General features: G+C 38.2%; 1 protein-coding gene across 2 annotated transcripts in view; it reads right to left on the bottom strand.

Annotated features, from left to right (window-relative positions):
• The window catches only part of USP7 (ubiquitin specific peptidase 7), a 61,845-nt gene that overhangs the window by 10,538 nt on the left and 31,229 nt on the right, over positions 1-20,078 (bottom strand). For both annotated transcript variants that reach the window (XM_052680167.1, XM_052680166.1), the window contains 17 exons: positions 19,896-19,984; positions 19,061-19,169; positions 13,847-13,977; positions 10,989-11,043; positions 9,878-9,958; positions 9,699-9,789; positions 8,849-8,931; positions 7,809-7,918; positions 7,235-7,391; positions 6,077-6,221; positions 5,390-5,520; positions 4,176-4,310; positions 3,921-4,022; positions 3,110-3,215; positions 2,632-2,724; positions 1,783-1,850; positions 1,136-1,236 (listed from right to left, as the gene is read on the bottom strand). In XM_052680167.1, the coding sequence (XP_052536127.1) occupies positions 1,136-1,236; positions 1,783-1,850; positions 2,632-2,724; positions 3,110-3,215; positions 3,921-4,022; positions 4,176-4,310; positions 5,390-5,520; positions 6,077-6,221; positions 7,235-7,391; positions 7,809-7,918; positions 8,849-8,931; positions 9,699-9,789; positions 9,878-9,958; positions 10,989-11,043; positions 13,847-13,977; positions 19,061-19,169; positions 19,896-19,984 (1,787 nt within the window). The remainder of the gene's footprint in view (positions 1-1,135; positions 1,237-1,782; positions 1,851-2,631; positions 2,725-3,109; positions 3,216-3,920; positions 4,023-4,175; positions 4,311-5,389; positions 5,521-6,076; positions 6,222-7,234; positions 7,392-7,808; positions 7,919-8,848; positions 8,932-9,698; positions 9,790-9,877; positions 9,959-10,988; positions 11,044-13,846; positions 13,978-19,060; positions 19,170-19,895; positions 19,985-20,078) is intronic.

Below are 20,078 nucleotides of genomic sequence, written 5' to 3' on the forward strand. Positions count from 1 at the left end.
ACTTCTGTGCAGCTCAAGAGCAAATGCACTTGCACACTGTGCTGGACAATTTGGTAATCTGGCAATAGGCTGACTCCACTTGTTTCACTGTAGTATTCCAGCAGTGCTCTTCCCTCCCTCTCCACCCTGGCACATCAGTGCATGGCTTTATTAACGCCGCCAGATTTTCTATACACGACTGCATTAGTTGCTTTGCACAGAGGCCAGCACTCCTTGGAGCACAAGAGCAAAACCACCTGCACAGATGCCGGTTTGGGTCACTACTGACTGGTACCCCTATCTTCTCAGCAGAGAAACAGCACCAGGGTACAAGCTGTGCACTTACCCAGAAGTCAGCAGCCAGCCAAAGGTGCATTACACCAACTGGGTCAACAGGGAATGCGAGTTCCAAGGCATGACATGAGAAATACATTCATCTCACATAATCTGGGGTAAGAGTGCTGAAGATAGACTAGCTGGCTTCCACCCACTGTCAGCCCATGGAGAGAAACACAGCAACACAGTTGGGTGTGACCATCAGGAGTGAGAGCATAGAGATGCTGATATATAGCCCTGACAAGCTTATAAAAGATCCCTTAAATGGATATAAGGAGGAGTTCTCCTTTTGCCTTGGAGAAGACTCCAGTTGAAGCACCTATGAGTTGCATACACAACAAACTGGGAGAATCACCACAGACCAATATGGATGTGAGCACATATAAAAGGAAAAGGGAAAGCAGTTCAGTCCTAAGGTGAAAGGAGCTTCAAGTCAAGAGCTTGTATAGTAGTAATGGTACAGAGCCCAAGCCCTGAACTGCTGGTAGGCTCTTCTCTGAGTTATGATAGCTTCAAGTAAAAAGCTGCAGAACTCAGATGTATTGCTGAACCACATTCTTCAGAAGAGCAAGACATATTTTAATATTTATGAGTATTAGTTTTCTAACCTAGGATGAATTTCCTTAAATGATGCGATGTGGTAATTAAAAAACAACTATCTATCTTCCTGGAATGATCAAATGAGAACTGCTGAGAATATGTTTACTGCTGGAAAACTATACCTCACTCCTGTTAAAGCATTAAATTAAAGGAAGCTCTGCTTTCAAATTGAACTACGTTATTTAATTGTAGCAATAAACTGGCCCTTTAAAATACATACTTCTGAAACACTATGATGTCACCATCCATGAGTTCATCAAGAGCTTTATCAAGAGACACATCATAGTCTTGAATCCTTTCTGTTAAATTGGGTTTAACTTCCTGCAAGGAAGAACAAGAACCAGGCAGAATAAACAAGAGACAAAAGCAAAAGTCACAATATTAAACTTAATCAAATAAGGTAACTTGTACCTTCTATCTACAGAAAGAAGTACAGACATGCATATCTTAGATAAATGTAATCCTAGCTAACACTGACACACTTCATTGTTAGTTGTAAAACTGACTGGTTTTACCCATACTGCACTTTAAAAAGTAACTTCCTGAAGTATTTTATCACTTGGCATTATCAAATTCTCATAAAGATTCACTTTCTACTGATGCAGATTCCAGAAAGATAGGAGAATATCAATTAAGGTTACTAACTTTAGCAGCATAGTATCTCCCATACCAACCTTTACATTTCAACCTTGGTTGTTTTGTTTTTGTTTTTGTTTTTTTTTTTTTTTTTTACATCACAAACTTAGTTATTTTTCTTGTCATCATTACATATCGGAATGTTATCACATAGCAATTCATCCTTAAAGGAAACACACTACTGGCACAGCAACTACAGTTTTTACAATAAACAAGTCTGTCAATCCAAACCTCATAGAGGATAAGGTTAGTTTCTTGTGGAAATCCTGCTCTCTCACACATAACTGGAAGCAAGTCACCTATTGGAAAAGAAAAGGAGCATGAAACGTGTTGCACTGCTTGCAAGACCTATCTGCAAAAGAAGACAAAACCAATTTCTTCTATTTTCATTAAACAGTTTTAAAATGCCTTTCTAAGGAATGGAGCCTTCAAGGTTAAAGCTCCTCATCTTCAGATTCAACCCAGAGAGAGCCTTTAAGGTTTCCTTCCACTTCATTTGAACAGCAAACGTGTAAAGCCATCCAATATCAGAGAGGTTAAATAAATTTCTTTCTCCAGAAAAGCATTTCTACCTCTTTCTGAAACATTTACATAAATAAAATAAAACACAAAGTATGTACAAATCAACAGAATGAAATATTTTAAATGGAAAGGCATTATAACTCAGTGGCCACATGCTGAATTCTTTCAATGGACTCATGAAAGCTAAGGGTCACAGCCAAATCAATCCAAGCAGCTGCTCTCAGGCTACAACTGTGAAACATTGTACAAGAGTATTTTAAACACAACTTCAGAAATTCATTCTGCAAAATAATCTAAAATACAAGGGAAAAAACAGGGAGCAGTACCACGTCACAGAACTACAGCAAGGCAGTTGGCTGCCAATGCTGTGTTAAGACAACGATTTCAGCCTTGTAGAAATTTTCACAATGTTGGGAAAAATAAACATCAGAGGACCTGCACAGGCATTAGGAGAAACCACAATCCCACTCTGTGGCCTATCTTTGATTTGAAGAAAACATCTAATATTAGAAGTAAAGTAGATACACAACCTAACTGTCTCTACAAGTCATAACTTACGTATTTTACAGGATATAGGTGTGTAGATATGTCCACAATAATTCAAACTCCGAGTTTTCGGATCATACATCTTCAGAAACAACATTACATCATCTAGAAATTAAGATACAAAATTCAGTTTCAAATAAGGCTTATTTGACCATGTCTGGAGAAAAATCACTTAGATATTTTTCTTTAAGCTATAAAAAAAAAAAGTCCCTTCATTCACCTGATCAATATCCTTAAAACATCAATAATTGGTGGAGTTATATAAACCTGCATATATTTATAGAAAATTATTCCATTATTCCAGTGATATTTGAAACATGCCATCCACTTAGGGAGAAATGAGGGCAAAAGGTGTACAAGAAAAACCAATTCCAGCACAGTCATTTGATGAGTACATCAATGACATCATTGAAAACCAGGAGCACACAACATTTCTTGAGATACACGCAAAGAATTTTGCATTTACTCAAGATTTAGCACATAAACTTACGATCTTTGTCAAACTTGGGTAATGTTGCTCCAGTAGCAGCCATCTCTGGATCTACTGTTTCCAAAAATATTGTCCATGGATTTTCATTGTCACTGAGCTCAATCATCTGAATGGAAAACGTGGAAGAAGAAAAAAAGTCTCAGGAGAACATATTATGAAATGACAATTCATATTATTGAAATTTTTGTCAGACACAAAACTTTTTTACATGCTCTCTGAGTGGGAGTTCTTCTAGCTGGGCTAATGACAGGAAAATTTGTGAAGTTTATCAAGAGAAATAATGCCAGATAAGACATATGAAATTTTAATGAAGCAAAAATATTACATTTTCCTTAAAGTTGAACTCTTTTTCATTTGAAAATACTCCTACAGTTATCACTATTAATGCATGGAAATTAACTCCAGAAAAACACAGGACTACTTGTACTACTTAGATGAAATATTTTATATTCTAAGCAATACATTTCATTAAATCCATTGTTCTGGCCAAATAGCACAAGACTCAGGAAGATCCAAAACCTAACATATAAATTAGGATGACACGTTCTCTTCATAGAAAGAAATACTTTCTATGTAAGAAGTATGCCATAAGAAATATGTCATATTTCAAGTATTAGCATCCATACAAAAGCTTGGGATGGAAAGGACCTCACAGATCACCTAGTTCTCGTCCTCTCCAATATAAAACTTTACCAGACGGAGATTAAATTGAAACCCTTAAAAAACTCATGTCTTGAAGTTAGATTCTGAAATCCAACTGAGAATCACAGATGACATACAGAAGTAATGTTCTTTATCAATGAATACTTACTGTTTTATTGCCATCTGCTTCATTATCTAACATTGCAGGTCTTTTTGTTCCATTACTTCTAGCTTGCATTGGCCATAATCTGATCTGATCCTGGGGAAATCCCTAAAATTAAAGTTGTGACAGGAAACAAAAAAGATTAAGATGCTTACTGAAGCCAAACAGAACTCGCATTTTAAAAGGACTGGAAGAAGATAATGATTAAGCTGAACACATTATACTAAAACAAACACACACGGTCAGCTACAGAAAGCTTACCATTGTTTGAGAGAGGTTCTGAACAAATTCTGTCAGCGTGGAGTTTTTTAATACTTTGAACACGGTGTATTTCACTTTTTCTTCATCATACATGTCGTTACCTTGGTGGCCACAGAACTGATCCTCTGCTACTATCTGAAAGTTTACATTTAAAGGTTACTGTTTGTATTAACTCAGCTCCACACACAGTGCCATGTTACGACCATTCCGATGCGCTGCCCCTGGCTCTCTGGATGGCAGCACACTGCTTGCTTTGTGCTTTCACAAAGACAACTTCCTTCTACCTATGTAGACCACAATGAAATTTCACGAGTCAAATCACTAACTAATAAACATAAAGTAATTCTTACAAATTCTGAACAATGAAACATTGGTAGCACTTGGATCCCAATCTTGGAAATGTACTCCAACAACAGTGGCACTTTAAAAAAGAAAAGCCTGAAAAAAGCAGCACATTCTGTGTAAAGCAAGGAGGATGCTTCCTGCACCTGCTGCAGCTGTTAACTGACAGACAAAAGGTGCAACTCTGCCAACCTTCCACTGAAAACAGCCCCTGTGCAAACATAGTTTTGAATGAGCTTAACTTCACCAGCACCTCCACTTATGAACTCCATCAAGAACATGCAAAGAAATATGGAGGCAAACGCAAAATGGATTTTATTTTCTTTCACCAGATGGGCTCTGGAAAGAGCCATAAACAGGGTTCCTTAAGGCAATTCATAACAATTTAGTCCATCTGGCTTTTCCAAAAAGATAATTGCAAATATAAGCACTCTCTCCTTCTGCTTCTACTCGATGAGCTCAGTTTGGCAGATGTCCAGCCTTGCTGCCTATGGCTAGATACATTCTAATTTTAGAAAATAATTCCTGAAGGAGATAGAAGAGCAGTGGCAGGGCAGCCTTTTCAAATAACCCAGTCCTTCTCCTTTCACTTGAACTTACTATTTTTCTATGCAAGCAAGTAACAACTACAGCTTCTAGAGAAAGCAGAAATGCCTGCAACACGCTTTGATTTCCCAGAACAGCAGTGTTTCATTAGTACTGACTGCACATATAAACATACTCAGAAGCACTGAAATTTTTATCTCAGTGAAAACATTACTTCCAAACTTGTTCAAAAACTGAAAATCAAGGTTTGTCTTGCTGCCTGGATGCTCAATATTCTGCATTTTAATGGGAAGGCAGCTGCAACTTGATCTGTTTCCAAAGCTGACCTGCACTTGCATGTAGAGGTGAGCTTCCTGCCTCTCCTTCCTCTTCTGAGCCTCTATTCTTTTCTCTTCTTGTAGCCTTTCCACAAGTTGTTGAGGAATATCGTGGTCTGTGACAGGCTGCAAGACTTCACCTACAAAGAAGGTTTTATGATATCATTTCAAAATTTACATCACACGAGGTTCCCAAACACACTTCACTTCTGCTGACTTGAAGTCAAAACCAGACTTTTTCATCTTTTAATTAAAAACATGATTTGATATCATTGTGTTTTGGCAAAAGTAGTGTTTTCTATCCTGAGCCAGAATACACTGCTTCCACGAAATAAGTAACATAGATTTCAATATTCAATATTCATTTCAAGCTTAAAAAAACATTTACCACCACTCAATTGTTTTTTAATAGACCTACATTCCTATAATGGATTAATTCTAGTTTTTATGATTTAAGTCACTAATTCTCCACCCTGTAAAACAATTAAGGCTAAAACGCTCTGCTGGTAGTCTTGCCTTCCTGTGCTAAGAAGGCAGCAGAGGATTAGAACACACTTCCCACAAGCAAGGGAAATGATGGCTGATCCCCACAGAATCTACAAGTTCATCTAAAACTCATAGAGCTTCTCGTCCACAGTTCAAGTGAAGCACAGCTGAGTGCAGTATGTCTGCCTACCACATGCAGAAGATACATACTTAATTTTGATTCCCTGATGTAAACCAACATGTACGCATTCGTGCAGTGCCGTACAGACAAGTCGTCGTCGTGGCCTCCATAGTTGTGTTCAATTGCTTCTTCCTTTGTACATCTTGATACAACGTCGTCATCAAATTTACACCACTAGAGAAAATTTTATATAAATGTAATTTTACACCCAAAAACACGTTCTGGGGTGACACATGAATCCTACTTCTAGCATATCTACAGCTCTTTGAAGTAACCAGAATTTGTCTTCAAGCAGCAGGAGGTAAAAAAAAATAATCTAGTTCAGTCTGGTGCTACCTGCTACAGCATCACAGAGACCATAAGAACCAAACCTTCAGTGATGCACATGAACAGTTTGCACTGAATGCTGAAAGTTTTTAGCTTGATAATTATACAAATAATTCACCTTAAGACTCACATATTTAACACTGCTCTATGAAGCTCAGATAACTAACCCTATTTTTTACAAAATATACAGAGCAATGGTACAACATACAAAATGGTAATTTCTTGTAATTTTAAAGTAGTTTACAGGAAATTTTAAATAAAACTAACAAAAGCAATTCACAGTGAAAGACACATAGCAATAAATGCGCAGTAAAACCTGAGTATTCCTTTTCCTGTGAACATTTACACAGAAATCCAGTGAGCTCAAGGGAGGAGGCACCTGACCCATAAACATCTAATCTGATCAAGTCACCTGAACCTGTAACAGTCAGACATGCAAAGATGCTGAATTTCCGAGTCACAGAAAGATTCAGATTTGCTTCAGCATGAAGTCAGTCTGAAGAAAAGCAGAATAAAATTTGCTTGCTATAGAAATTCAACACACGCACAAGACTGAAAGGATTCCCTCAGCCTTTTAGTGGAAGCCAACAGCAAATAGGAAGGTGCTTCTTTTATGAAGGCAAGTGGGTCTTTACACCTCCAAATGTAAGCTGCTCTCTAAAGTGCAAGAACTGGACACCAGGACTGCGGGTTTGATTTCTGCTATAAATACAAGGCAAGTCAAATACATCTGACTTCACTAAGTGAGCACACCAGCATGCTGTGTTAGCAAACATCAATTGCAAAGAATTGCCCATCGTGAAAACATCAAATACCTACTTACAAAACACAAATAGGTTTAGCTGTTTTTCAATACTCACTTTTCCATCACCCTTTGGATTTAAGTAAACAACATAATGTCCACCATGGTTATCTCCACTGTGTACTAGAACTGCGTGAAGAATGTAATTTGCAGGATCTTTAGGATCTGTTTTTTGCAAAAATTCATCTAGTGGCAACTGTTCAGGAAACTCAAACCTAATTTTTGAAGAGAATTAAGACAGGTTTATTTGTATTTAGGAGATGCACACTATTAAGAAGAACACCAATACTGAAGCCAAAGGAGAATTACAAAAAGTAAATAAGTTACAGTAACAATTCTATCCAGGATATGAATACATTGGTAGATTTTACACAGCTTTCACATGGAATAGAAATAATCTTTATACAACAGCTGTCAGTGACTCAGTATTCCATATGTAATTCAGAATCCAAACGGTAGTCAGTGTACCTTCTGGGGACCTCTAACACACACCTACACACACACCTTCCTCTTGGAGTTGATTCAAGAATTGATTTTTTTTTCAAATTATTATTGTCACTATTATTTTTTTTTATATCAAGTACATCAACAGGTCCAAATTTTACATCTGAAAAATTCCACTGAACACTTACCTATCATTTATCTTGATGTTTTGATCAGTCTGTGGATCATACATAAATCTCATGAGCTGTAGATGTAGCACTGGTGGCAAGGTTAGGAACTTCACACCTTTCTCTGCCTCCTACATATTTTAAAGGAAACAGAGGCTTGAAAGTGCAAGATTTTTAACAATTTAAAATACCTGCCTGCTGCAGACATGTTCCTATGGACTTCTGTCTTATAGGCTTGACACACAACAACATGCAAAGAATAGTCAGCTTCTGCTCCAGTTCTGAACCTTCCACGAGTGACTCCAGCAGCATCACTAACCAAGAAATCGCTTCACTTAAATCCAAGTCACCCACGCAAGCACACGTGAATATTTCATTACAAGCAAGTCGTGTGTACATGAAACTTAAAAAAATACTGAGGCAAAAACTAATTTCTGATCAGTTAGGAATTTCACGTCCACTGCACCCTGCCAACAGATACTTGGCTACCAAATGCTGCTTCCTGAGAACACCTAAGAATATACAGAATGTTACTGACAGGATCTGCTATATGGAAGCTGCAAAAATAAGACCTAGGTGGGAGGGAAGGACTTCTCCTTCCTACAGTGGAAGCAACAAAGTACAGCTGAAAAGCTCAGGAACACACACACGGATAAATGGTTCAAACTGCACAGGCTGATATGGAGTTCTTAACGATGACAGAAAAACGGCGTCCTGATGGAACTTTCAGAGCTATGCTGCTTGTTCAGTAGGCAAATGGGACGGTCTTAAATGAATTCTCAGAAGAAGTTCATTGTGAAAATCATCCTTGTCACTAGAAATCTTTTAAATACAAAAGCAACATTTACTGCTGATTGGACTGTTTTCAAGTCCAAGCTCCATTCTGAGAAATTTAAAAGCAATTAAGAGGAACTACACAAATGCTTGCGTAAAGAGAAAAATGAACAAGATCTGTTGGTACAATCTCAAAACATTGTACCAGTAGCAAATTTTTTTGCTACTATAACTCTTATGTTATCAAGAACATAGAAATAAATTTTAAAATCAAGGAATAAAAATACCTGCAAGCCATGCTCTCCTGCATCATACTTGTTATCACCATCCAACTGCTCCACTGCAACATAGTCAATGAAGGATTCAAAAACTACATGAAAAAGATTGGCAAATAGTAGGGAAAGAAGAAAAAATATAAGTTCACTCGAGCCTGGGGGCTTAAAGTATCCAGCAAATAACACATTAAGACATCAGAACTTGTATTTGAATATTTGTCTTTATTGCTATATTGTTTAAGAACATCAAGAAACACACCAAAATTGTAGAGGCAAAACAGGAATTTCAACAGATTTTAAAACCACAGTTACAACTGTCTGCCAATTCTCCTGTTCTCACTGCAGCTGCTAAATATCAAGCTAGATGATTTTGTCTGCTAGAGTCTTACACATTCTTTTCTATGTCTTGTATGCCAAGTACTCGGTAAAGTGATGATAAGGGACCACTACAAGGATGCTCTGCTGAGTTTGTTCTTGTTATCTGCTTGTTGCAGTCAAGCCTGAATAAGAATCTATTCCCCACAAATTAATCTCCATATATAAATTATAACTTATTGTGAAAACACTACTGTTATTAAGATGGCATCATAAACTATTTTATTACACCCGTAAAACTCCTACAATTCAGAGTTCTCAGAGAATTAATTAGGTGGGAAGGAGCAAGGAAAGGGAATGGGAGAAAGGGTAAATGACTGAACATAAAAACACATCTCCTCTGAAATTAAACAAAAGATCTTTCAAAAATGATGAGCAACAAAAAAAAAAAACCAAATTTGAAATCTGCAGGTATCAAACTCATTAGTAAAAAACAGCCCAATACGTTCAGGTATTTCATTGGTGCATATTTCAAAGTATCACTTACTATTTTTCTTTCCCTTTATACTTAGCTGGATATCATAATAATCTTCTATTCGTTCAGATCGATAGTCTACATGTTTGCATTGGATATAAGACTGTAAACAAAAATAAACAAGACAGAATTTCAATATGTACAAAGTAACACAGTTAATTTTCAGAAATATTAACAGATTAAATACATACCACCATCTTTCCTCTGAACAACTTCGGAATAGTGCCTTCTACACATGTGCCTTTCATTTTATTTTCCACATTATCAAGCAGCTGAAAGAAAAATCAATTTTTTTTTTCACACAGGATAAACATGCAGTTTCTGATTCATTCATCACTTATGAATTGCTACTTCACTAATTTAAACATTAAGCTACTTCCATTAAAAGTTTTAGTCTATTCTCACTTGCATCTCCTCTAATCCTTCAAATCCTCCTCTTCCCCTTAGAACCTTCCCCTGAGGACCACCTCAGAAACCATCTTTGAGTGTGAAAACCTCACAGGTGTAATGCACTTCTATCTTCAGAACTATATTCCTCTCTACAGTAGTTTAAGGACCACTCATACACTCTATCTAATTTTCAGCCTTCCCCGTCCTTTTCAAAATCCTCACCCTCAAAAGGCCACAACCAATCCCATTCTTAAAAAATAATAAATAAATCAAGGCAAAAGCTCTTAAGCCTTACTGACTTAATTTAAACTAATTACTGTCAGCATAACCAGGAACTTTACTAATTTGTATTACGTTGGCTGCTCCAAAATGTATTTTATGATGCTGGCCCACGACATCAGAGGCAGATACTGGGATGGCAGTATTGGTTGAACCTTCCCACTAACATCCCCTTACATCTTACTGCTGACAGATGGCAACAGAGGGGCAGTCTGACACATTGGTGTCTGACACTGAAGAACATATGAAGCAAAGGTGTGTCACTGAACTCCAAGCAGAAAAAACTGCAGTTAATGACATTCACTGACACCTGCTGAATGTTTATGCAGACCAAACAGTGGATGTGAGCACAGGGTTGCAGGCAGTGGTGCATTACAGCAGTGGGTCACCTCTACTGGGGCAGATTTTTATGAGCGTGGCATGTAGGCTCTTGTTCACTGGCAGAAACGCACAGCTAACAGTGGTGACTATGTTGAAAAATAATGTTTTGTAGCAGAGAATGTACTCTATCAAAAGTGTTATTGCACTTGATTGTAGGTTCCATGGAAATAAATAGGAGGCAATACTTTTGGAGCAACCTACTTATACACACACAACATCAAGACGTGTCAGTAAGAAACAGCAAAATCATACCACTCGACATAACTCCTGGACATCGTGTTGCATGAAGCTGTCTAAAGTTTCCCACCTTTGCAAGAGAAATCAGTACAAAATTACTGTGTCATAAAGAAAATTTACAGTTCAGAAGACATTTACATGGTTTCTCCTCAGAAATCAACGATGCGATGCACAGCAAAATACACAGACTCTAAGGGACAGTACTGCCTGGTGCACGAGTTCCTCAGGCATACACTGCTCCTGGATCCGTTTCTCCTTTCAGTACCCCGAGCTCAGAGCAGGAAGAGCACGAACACGTGGGCAGCCCTGCACCCATCTCCCTTCCTTCTGCAGTCCTGGAGACAGGCAGTGGTAAAGCAGCCCAAGCCATGGGAAGAGCCTAAAGTCAGGCTCTTGCTAGCAGAACGCTTCCAGTTTAAAACCTATTCTCAGTTCACGTCAAAAAACACTTAAGAAAAGGCCCGGGAGCAACTCAGTGCTGTCAGAATAGTTTCCTCAACGTGCTTCTCACTGCCTCCGCACCGAGTGCCCTTCATGTGTAGTTAAGTCGTGTTCAAGGCAAATTTACGCTCACCAGAAGAAGCAAATGGATTTCTAAGAAATAGGGGCTCCTTTGTGCTCATCTGAGCAGTTAATCTTGGATGCACAGTAGCTCCAAGGACACATCCATGTTACTGAACGCTTCCACACCACCTGTGCCGTACATCTGCAAACAGCTGTGTGAATGGCACAGCTACAACATGGGCTTCAAAGGCCTCCTCAGTGGCCAAGGTACACACTGCAGCAAGGCTGCCATGGCCCCTGCCTTAAGTAAAAGGGAACAAGCATAAAGGAGCTGTTTTCAGTTTCACCACAAAATATTTTGTCAAAGAAACTCCTTAGATTCAAGAAGCATTCTTGAGTTTGGGACTCTAACAGCTCTTCTTTCAACAGCCATCATTTCCACTATGTAAAATAAGCTGTATTTACCACAGGCTTCCACGTGAGCTAAAGGTTCAACCCCATGCTCTAGAAGCCAGAAGCAGAGGGGCAGTCAGGAACAGTATCAGCCTCACTTTCCCCTCCCACTCTCAGTGATTCATCAGCACTGCAGTACGCTACTCCCAAAAGCAGGCTGAAATAGCTGTGTGGGGTCCTCACTTGAGCAAGATCATTGAAGTAATCCACTGGATATAATTAGGAATGGAAAATAATCTTCTGAATCTGTAGGCTTTAAGCATTTGACAACTTAAAAGGACAAAAAAAAAACAAAAAAAAAAAAACAAAAAAAAAAAAAAAAACAAAGAAAAGGTGATATCCTAATACTAGGATTTCAAGAGGACTTTCTGACAACATCAGTTTGAAGCCAAGCTTATTTATGTTCCTCAGACAGTCATAGGGCCCAGCACAAAATAAAGCTCCACACAGTAGGTATCACCACGTTAGAAACTTCCCTTTAATTTAAAGGGGAAAAAAAAATATATATATATATAATATATATATTATATGATATATATATCTTCAACCACATTCAAAAAATCCTTCCCAATAACCAAAGCAGGCAGGAGCACATTTTCCAAAGGTTGCCCTCAGCTACAAAATTCAGCTCGTGCAACATCCTCAGGAAAGATCTCTTCATGCTACTGAAGATGACACAGTTAAGATACTAACTCAAGGTGAAGTATTTACAATATCAGCAAATCCCTTTAGTGTAACAGGATAGGAGTGCTGATAAACTAAACGTACCAGTAGGCAGAAGATGCCATCAGACAGAGCACTGAGGTTACCAACTTCATTTTAAATTTACCCCAAAAAGTGCAGAGAAAAGAAGGACAGATGTAAGGGCTCAAAGAATCTTATCAGGGCAGAGCACTTCTACAGCTTTAACAGAATCAGAGAGCTCACAAATGGGATTGTTATGCTGAACACCAGGACAGCTCTGCAGAGAAGACCATTTATTTTCTAACCCATTTTTAAATAATCCTTTCAATACTATTACAAATGATGAGCTTACAAACACACATGTAATGAAGTAATGCAAATAACATTTTAGAACAATTTTCAATTAAAAAATTCTCTGTTTACGGGGTCAGCTGAGCTATCAAGCAAGCAAACAACCAACAATAAAACCACCGTCCTCAGCACAGCTATACTGCACAACCATTTTCCATTTGTCTGTGTGTTCCAGATACAAAAGTATGTTTTGTAACACTGTCTCACAGGAGTATCACACAAAGAGAAGCCAGGCAATGAAGTGGGTACTGGAGGGAAGCGAAAATAAAAGCCAAGCTTTTAGCAGATGTTTTACAGAAGAGAAGAGTGTGCTAGTCTAAAGAAAATGCAAAGAAAGATTGTGTCTGTGTATGTGTACTGACTGACAGCTTTCCTCCATGCAACAGATACTCTTTAAGCGTTAAATCACAGAACAGAATACAGGATAGATGTTTCTAAAATGAGGATGAGAGAAAATATAAGATCTTCGTAAGTCCTAAGAAAGTGCTGTGACAGGCAGCGGTGTCAACCTAACAATCTGGAGATGCACATTACTATTTCCCTACATTTAATACAGAAACAAGAGAGAGATGAACAATACACGAACCGCAGTGTGGTTCTGAATTTTACTTAGACAAACGTGTCGCACAACTTTCAGGTATGGCAAATCCTAACCCCACTGCTCGAGTGTTTGATGACTCTGTATTCCAAAACCTGACTTCTGGACCAGCTGCCGTTGGTTCTGATCACTAACAAAATCCTTCCCAAGCTACCTATGAAAAACTAGCAATTAACATGCCGTATTAACACTTCTCTGCACCTCAAAAAGGTATGATTTAAATGAAACCTTTTCAAAGAAATACTATATGAAACCTATAATAGCTGAAAATTCCAAAACTTACCCAAAAGATTTTGTTAATTTTTTAGTTCCAACTGGTTTGTCACTATGTTGCAGCTCATAAAACACTCTTTGCAATGCTAAAGGAACACTTTTGGATGAATCATCTCCTTCGGTGGGCATCATGTACACAGCCTGAAAAGGTATTTAGTTCAATTAGTATCAAAGGAAAAAGTTCATTGCTCAAATCATTTAATGCACACTTTCTTCTCCAGTGACTTAACTTCATACAATTCATTCAATCATCACTCCAGAAGAATGAGAAAAAAATCTTTTTACTGTAATGTGAAAACATTAATTGTCTAAAATCATCTTAGAGCACAGTGGTTACAAAGATCTGAACAACCGATTCTGTTTGTGGTAATGTTATCTAAATGGTTCTCTTATTCTACCCTAGGAAAGTAAATACACTCAGGCTTTCAATGCACATGAACAATTTATCACGCCTATGTCCATACAATCATTACGGTAGAATCTGATATACTGGATAGTGCTACAGGATTTTGGAAATAAATTGCTTTGTGCTTTAGCTTGGCTCTGTGTGACTACCATCACCTCCACTGTGGGGAAAAACCACACGACATGAAAGCATAAAGGGCATCAGGAGAGTGAAGCCAGAGGGTACAGCTGGAGCATGAGGATGCTGAAGGCAGCCCTGAGATTCTCTGATACATTCATTCCTACTGAATAGCATCACTGCCTGGCAAACAGAGTAAACAGCTTCATCAAATCAATTCACTAATTACACCACACAGAAAACAGAAACGCAAATAAACCCGCAGGCATCAGGAGAGCTCAAACAGGTAGGAAAAAGGGATTGCTCATGAAACCTCAGGTCAACGTCTACAGAAAAGCTATTTACAGAGAAATGCTCACTCAAAAATTCTGAACGTAAAAAGAAAATAGAGACAACTTTGAAAGGGGATAATAAGTGAAAAAAGGAGACACTGCTATTAAGTATTACAGGAGAAAACATCCTGTTGAAGGGAACAATTGCCACCCAATTTTAATCATCTTCCTTTGCTCTGCATTTGCAGATCTCAGAGCTTGCTTAAACCACTTTCACCAACCGATATTTAAAAACAAACAAAAAACACATCCTTATTCTTCAGGAACAAGTTTTATCTGCCAAACCTCCATCATCCTTCACAGCCTCTCAGCAGCCCAGCAGGGAAACCACCCAGCAACCTCGCGCAGCTTCACTCAGCTAGGATCAATTCATCGTGACGCAGCTGCTCAGCAGGTGTTCCAAGGGGCCAAGCAGGGCTGCAGAGCTTCCAGCAGGGCAGCCGGGGGGGCTGTGTGCGCTGCGCCCCGCTCACAGACCCAGCTCCAAGCAGCCCACTGCCCAGCGTGAGCCCAGTGAGCCCTCCTGCAGCACTGCTCCAACACCTCTCTGCACACGTGCTGCATGGTTTGACCACTCTGCTGTGACCATTTCTTCCCTCAGGTCAGATCATACGATTTCAAAACAACTCCATTAGAACTATATATACGTATGTGTATATATATACACACACACACTTTCAGCTGCTTCTCTATTTTCGTTACCCTGATGCGGAGTTACAGTTAACTAGACTGATTTGGGCAAACTCCAATTTAAACATCAATAGCTAAAATTACCCCTTTGATTTTGCAAGAGTTATTTTTTGCTTGAAAACACTAACATCAAGATGAGTCAGCATCTTGCAGAATTAACCTCCCCCTAACCCTGGTTTATGAGCTCTTTTATGAGCTGGTCTTCAGTGGCAAGTATGGGAATGGGTAGTATTTGAACAACCATGTTTCAAGTCTTCTGAATCCAATCAGCCTCTGCTCCGTTTCTCAATATCTTGTAAATGCTCCCCGAAAATCAAAAATCGAGCAAGTTGGTTAAGCTTAAGTGAATTGGATATGAAAAAAATCACACAAAGAAACATATTCCAATATAGCCTGTGCAGATACATTTTCCAAAGGTATTTTTGTATTTACTTATGAATAATCAACAATCAAATGCTAAAAAACCTTCATGACAAACCTAAGTGATACTACAGCAGGCTAAAATTCATCCTAGTGGTTCTCAATGTAGCTGTCTCCTTTTAAAACGAATGAATAGGAGCTCAGAATATCATGGCAACTAAACAAAAATCAGGTCTTTTGCATTTAGTTATTTGATTTCCTCATGTCATTCTTATGACTAAATCCGTTCCTGCATCTCTCAAATAATAATCAAATAATTGCTCAAAATTTGTTTTTAATGACTGCACTCCAGATGCTGTTGAATAAAAGCACCCATTTCTTCTGAAGTTCCAATGAATTATTAACTTCTAACATACAGCCTTTCTTTGGTTCTGTAGGTGAGTACAACTGAAACAATTTCCCAAAATGCAAAGTGTTTCTCCATCCTAAAACAAACACAAATCACCCCTCAAATACAATCCTTCACAAACCTCTCTTTTCATGCTCTGCCCTCCCAGACTTCGTAAACTGATTTTCAAGGATCAAGGAATTGGGCATTTTGATCATATGAAAAAAGCAGGATCTTTAGTGCCTGAGAAGCTCCTCCAGGAAACAAATACATAAGAATGACAGGGACACGAACAGACAATGGCTAAAAGCACCAGACACATATGAGAAAGACTCTGAATAGTTACGTGCAAAAGAATGAGACAGGTAAGGTTGAAGACACTGCTCAGAGTCAAGACAGTTACTTAAGAAGAGGAGACTGTGCATTAAATTTAAGGGTAAGGCAAAACATACTGGCTAAATTAAGGAGAGGCTGATCAGGAAGGAACGCACTGCATCAACACATGACTTTAGCATAGCTACAGACATTGTGCAACGTGCTCACAAAACGTAGGGGACTGCTCAAGAGAACCAGCAACGAACTTCTTGGATGAAGCAGAGACAGACAGGCTGCAGGCACTATGATGGGCATGGGAAGTAACAGGCATGCTCTGAGAGCAGCCCTGGACTCCCCACCTGGGAAGCCACCTCTGTCCCTTGCCAGTGGCATTCATTTGCCAGTCACAAACATGCTCTGCAGAGCAACTTCCTTTGCTTTATTCCCTAGCACTAAAGCCACCAAATTGCTAATGAAAAGATGTTTCATTTCAGGTACCTGAGAATCCTCTGCCTGCTGTTTGGAAACAAAGCACAGAAAAGATCTCTCCATTAATCCTCTCCCACGCTTCAGAGGTCTGACTTCCTGCAGGTATGGGCTTCCCCTTGCTATTGGGTGTGCTTCCCCAGCTCTATCCCTGACAGCAACTCCTCTGTTAACAAAGCTCCAAATAACAGCAAAACAATTTTTATTTCTCCTAAGTAGAGAGGACTAACAGCAGTAATGGAATTAGTGATAATTGTATTAAAAGGAACAAATAGGTTCCAAGTGAAAACGAACATGTTGTAGAGATGTCACTTTTCAGACCAGTCAGCTCACTGACTCTTCCCATCTCTAACAATAACAAGTGAGTACTAAAACTGTCTACAAAAAAACCTCTAGTGACTATTCTATTTACAGGTGCTCTGAAAACCTGGAGAATGAGCAGAGAATCCAGTACCATTTCCAAAAGGAAGCTGCAGTTCCTGGCTAGCAAATTAAGCTTTCTCCTTTGGTCACTACCCAGATATTAACGATCCCTAAGTGCTGGTATGTATCTGGGCTCTGAGGAAGGAGTGCAGGAGAATGCCTGAAAAGATTAGTTCAGTTGAAACAAATCTGTATCACAAAAATAATTTCTTCTTCACAGAAGATTACGTCATGGTACATATTGATTTACTGACTACCAGACATTCTTGAAAGGAACTACTCAATTGGATTAGATGTAGCTATTACAGAAACACATCTTTCTTTCAAGAGCAATGTGAAGTTGTCCAAAAACATAAAAGTCACAAACATTATCAGCGCTGAGCAAAAATCAGGCATTAAAACAAATGATAAACTGAATGTGAAAGCTACACCTCTTGCTAAAAAGGACCAGAGGCACCATGCAAAGCAAATCAAGTATTTTTTTCTTGTGTGGCACTGGTAAGATCTCAGTTACAGGCTACTGGAGCTCAACATGCTATTTTTTGCAACACTTCAGAGTAAACAGAACACTGCAAAAGAAAAATCTCAACAGGAACACTTGCAGGTCACTGTGATACAAATAATAACGATAACACAGTGAAAAATGATATAATAAAAGGAAAGTTTTGGAGAAAAGAAAGAGTAATGGAACAACCTTGTACACTCAAGAGAAAGCAGAAGTCAGAATACTTAACTATCACTAAGAGTTACAATAACCACAGATGGCAAGAACACGGACATTAAACACTCAGGGAGAAGCTGTACACGACAAAAAGCAAAAGGAACAGATCAAGAATTAAGAATGACAGAAGAGTCTTCAAAAATCCTTGAAGCGGAAAACTTTCGTAAATTAAGGAATGCAAATCACCAATAAAAGTAAATGAATGAAGTAGGCAGGATCAACAGGAGATGCCAACAACATAAATGGTGTACTTATAACTTCCCATATACATATTTTCCCATTCTCCAGCTAGCCACACTCCAATACAAAGACATGGCTTATGTTTTTAACCAGTAAGGCTACTGCACTATTTCAAGTTTACACGTGACCTACTATCTTTTGTCCTGTTTTTCACTGAGATATGAAGCCCACAAGTCAAAATTCTATTCTTTCCACTACAAAAGAACCATCTGTAGTAAATAAAAAACATACGAACAAAGCAAATATAAAAGTTGTTCAAATACTGAAGTTACGATGTTTTCATTACCACAAATACACAAGCCACAACGTCAGATAATTCAGCCACATAACAAACTGAAAACCAGAACAAATGGTCATACTTATTTTTTAATTATGTGGTGGGTTGAGAAGTCACAACTGATTCTTCCATTTTAATTTAAGGAAAATACCTTCAGATCTGTAAGAAGTTGAATCAGTCCTTTTTTCCTTTCTCACTACAATTAATAGACATTTTATGCTTAGCGTTGCTAAAAAACATCCCTTAACACAGATTTTTCACCAGGTTTCCTGTCTATTTTCACAAAACCAAAAGCCTACACTCAAACTAGAAAAGGAAGCTTCCTTCCTTTTTCCTGAAGTATGATGTGCAGACCATGTAAATTACAACTTCTGTAAGAGGATGAAGGAAGCAAAAGGGACAGACAGGTCTGTTTTGAAGCATTTCTATATACAACAATCTCATTTCCTTTTCCCCACATACTGATTACCTTTCGTAGTTGATTTGTGAAAAATAAAGTCTGTAACAAACTGTTCATGTAACAAGTTGCTCCCTGGTTCTTTAAGCCAACATATCCTGTGTGCTTCTTTGAATCCCACCTAGAAAAGGTTAAAAATCAATCAATTAAGGTTGAAATCAAGACAGAAGTGTAATAAATACAATCTGTTCTAAGGTACCAATGCTGTATACTGGTACTTTATTTTTAAAAGAGATACTTTTCTCTATTACTTAATACTGAAATAACAGACTAAAAACACCAGCACTACCAGCAAGAAGCTTTGGAATTACATGCTCTGCAATTCTGTAAATTTTCTTTTATAATACGTTCCATATGGCAGACAAGTTATTTATCATGAAAGTGTGCTGGAACCCAGAGCTGTACATTTAAAGACAAGTCTACATTTCAGCAGAACTGATTTCTTTAGAAGTGACACGAGGCAGAGTGACTCAGACAAGGAAGTTTTAAACAGCTGTAAACCCAGACAAGCTGGACAGCAGAGTCACCTGATTACATCTGATAAGAGTTTCACTTGCAGGATCAGAAACACTGAGGCTGGATTTGCAGAGCTATTAAATCACAAACCAATTGTACAGAAGTAAGAGTTTCACAAACACTGTGATGAATAATGCATACTGAAATTTAACAAATCGAGACAAATCTCTGTATGATTAACAGAAAGTATTCACTGGGAAAATTCATCAATTAAAGGTAACTAAATGAGTTGTAGCTCATTAGATGTTCTATTATTAACAAAATACCTGAACAATTTGAAGTCATGTAAAAACAGTAGAATCAAGAATTAGTTTGGAGCAAAGGTACTTACGCCACTCCATGGGGAGCATCTGCTTGAACATAGACTTCAAAAGTAACTTTGTCTTCTTCTATAAAGCCCTTTTCAGGATCAGTAACTTCCTGTAGAAGACAAATGACACAGGAACGTGAAAACTGCAAAACTTCTGTACCTTATGACATTGCAGTGAAGCAACCAGTTAGATATCACTTAATT

This window comes from Tympanuchus pallidicinctus, unplaced genomic scaffold, assembly GCF_026119805.1.
Source record: "Tympanuchus pallidicinctus isolate F22 unplaced genomic scaffold, pur_lepc_1.0 scaffold18, whole genome shotgun sequence".
In the NCBI taxonomy this organism is placed as follows: Eukaryota; Metazoa; Chordata; class Aves; order Galliformes; family Phasianidae; genus Tympanuchus; species Tympanuchus pallidicinctus.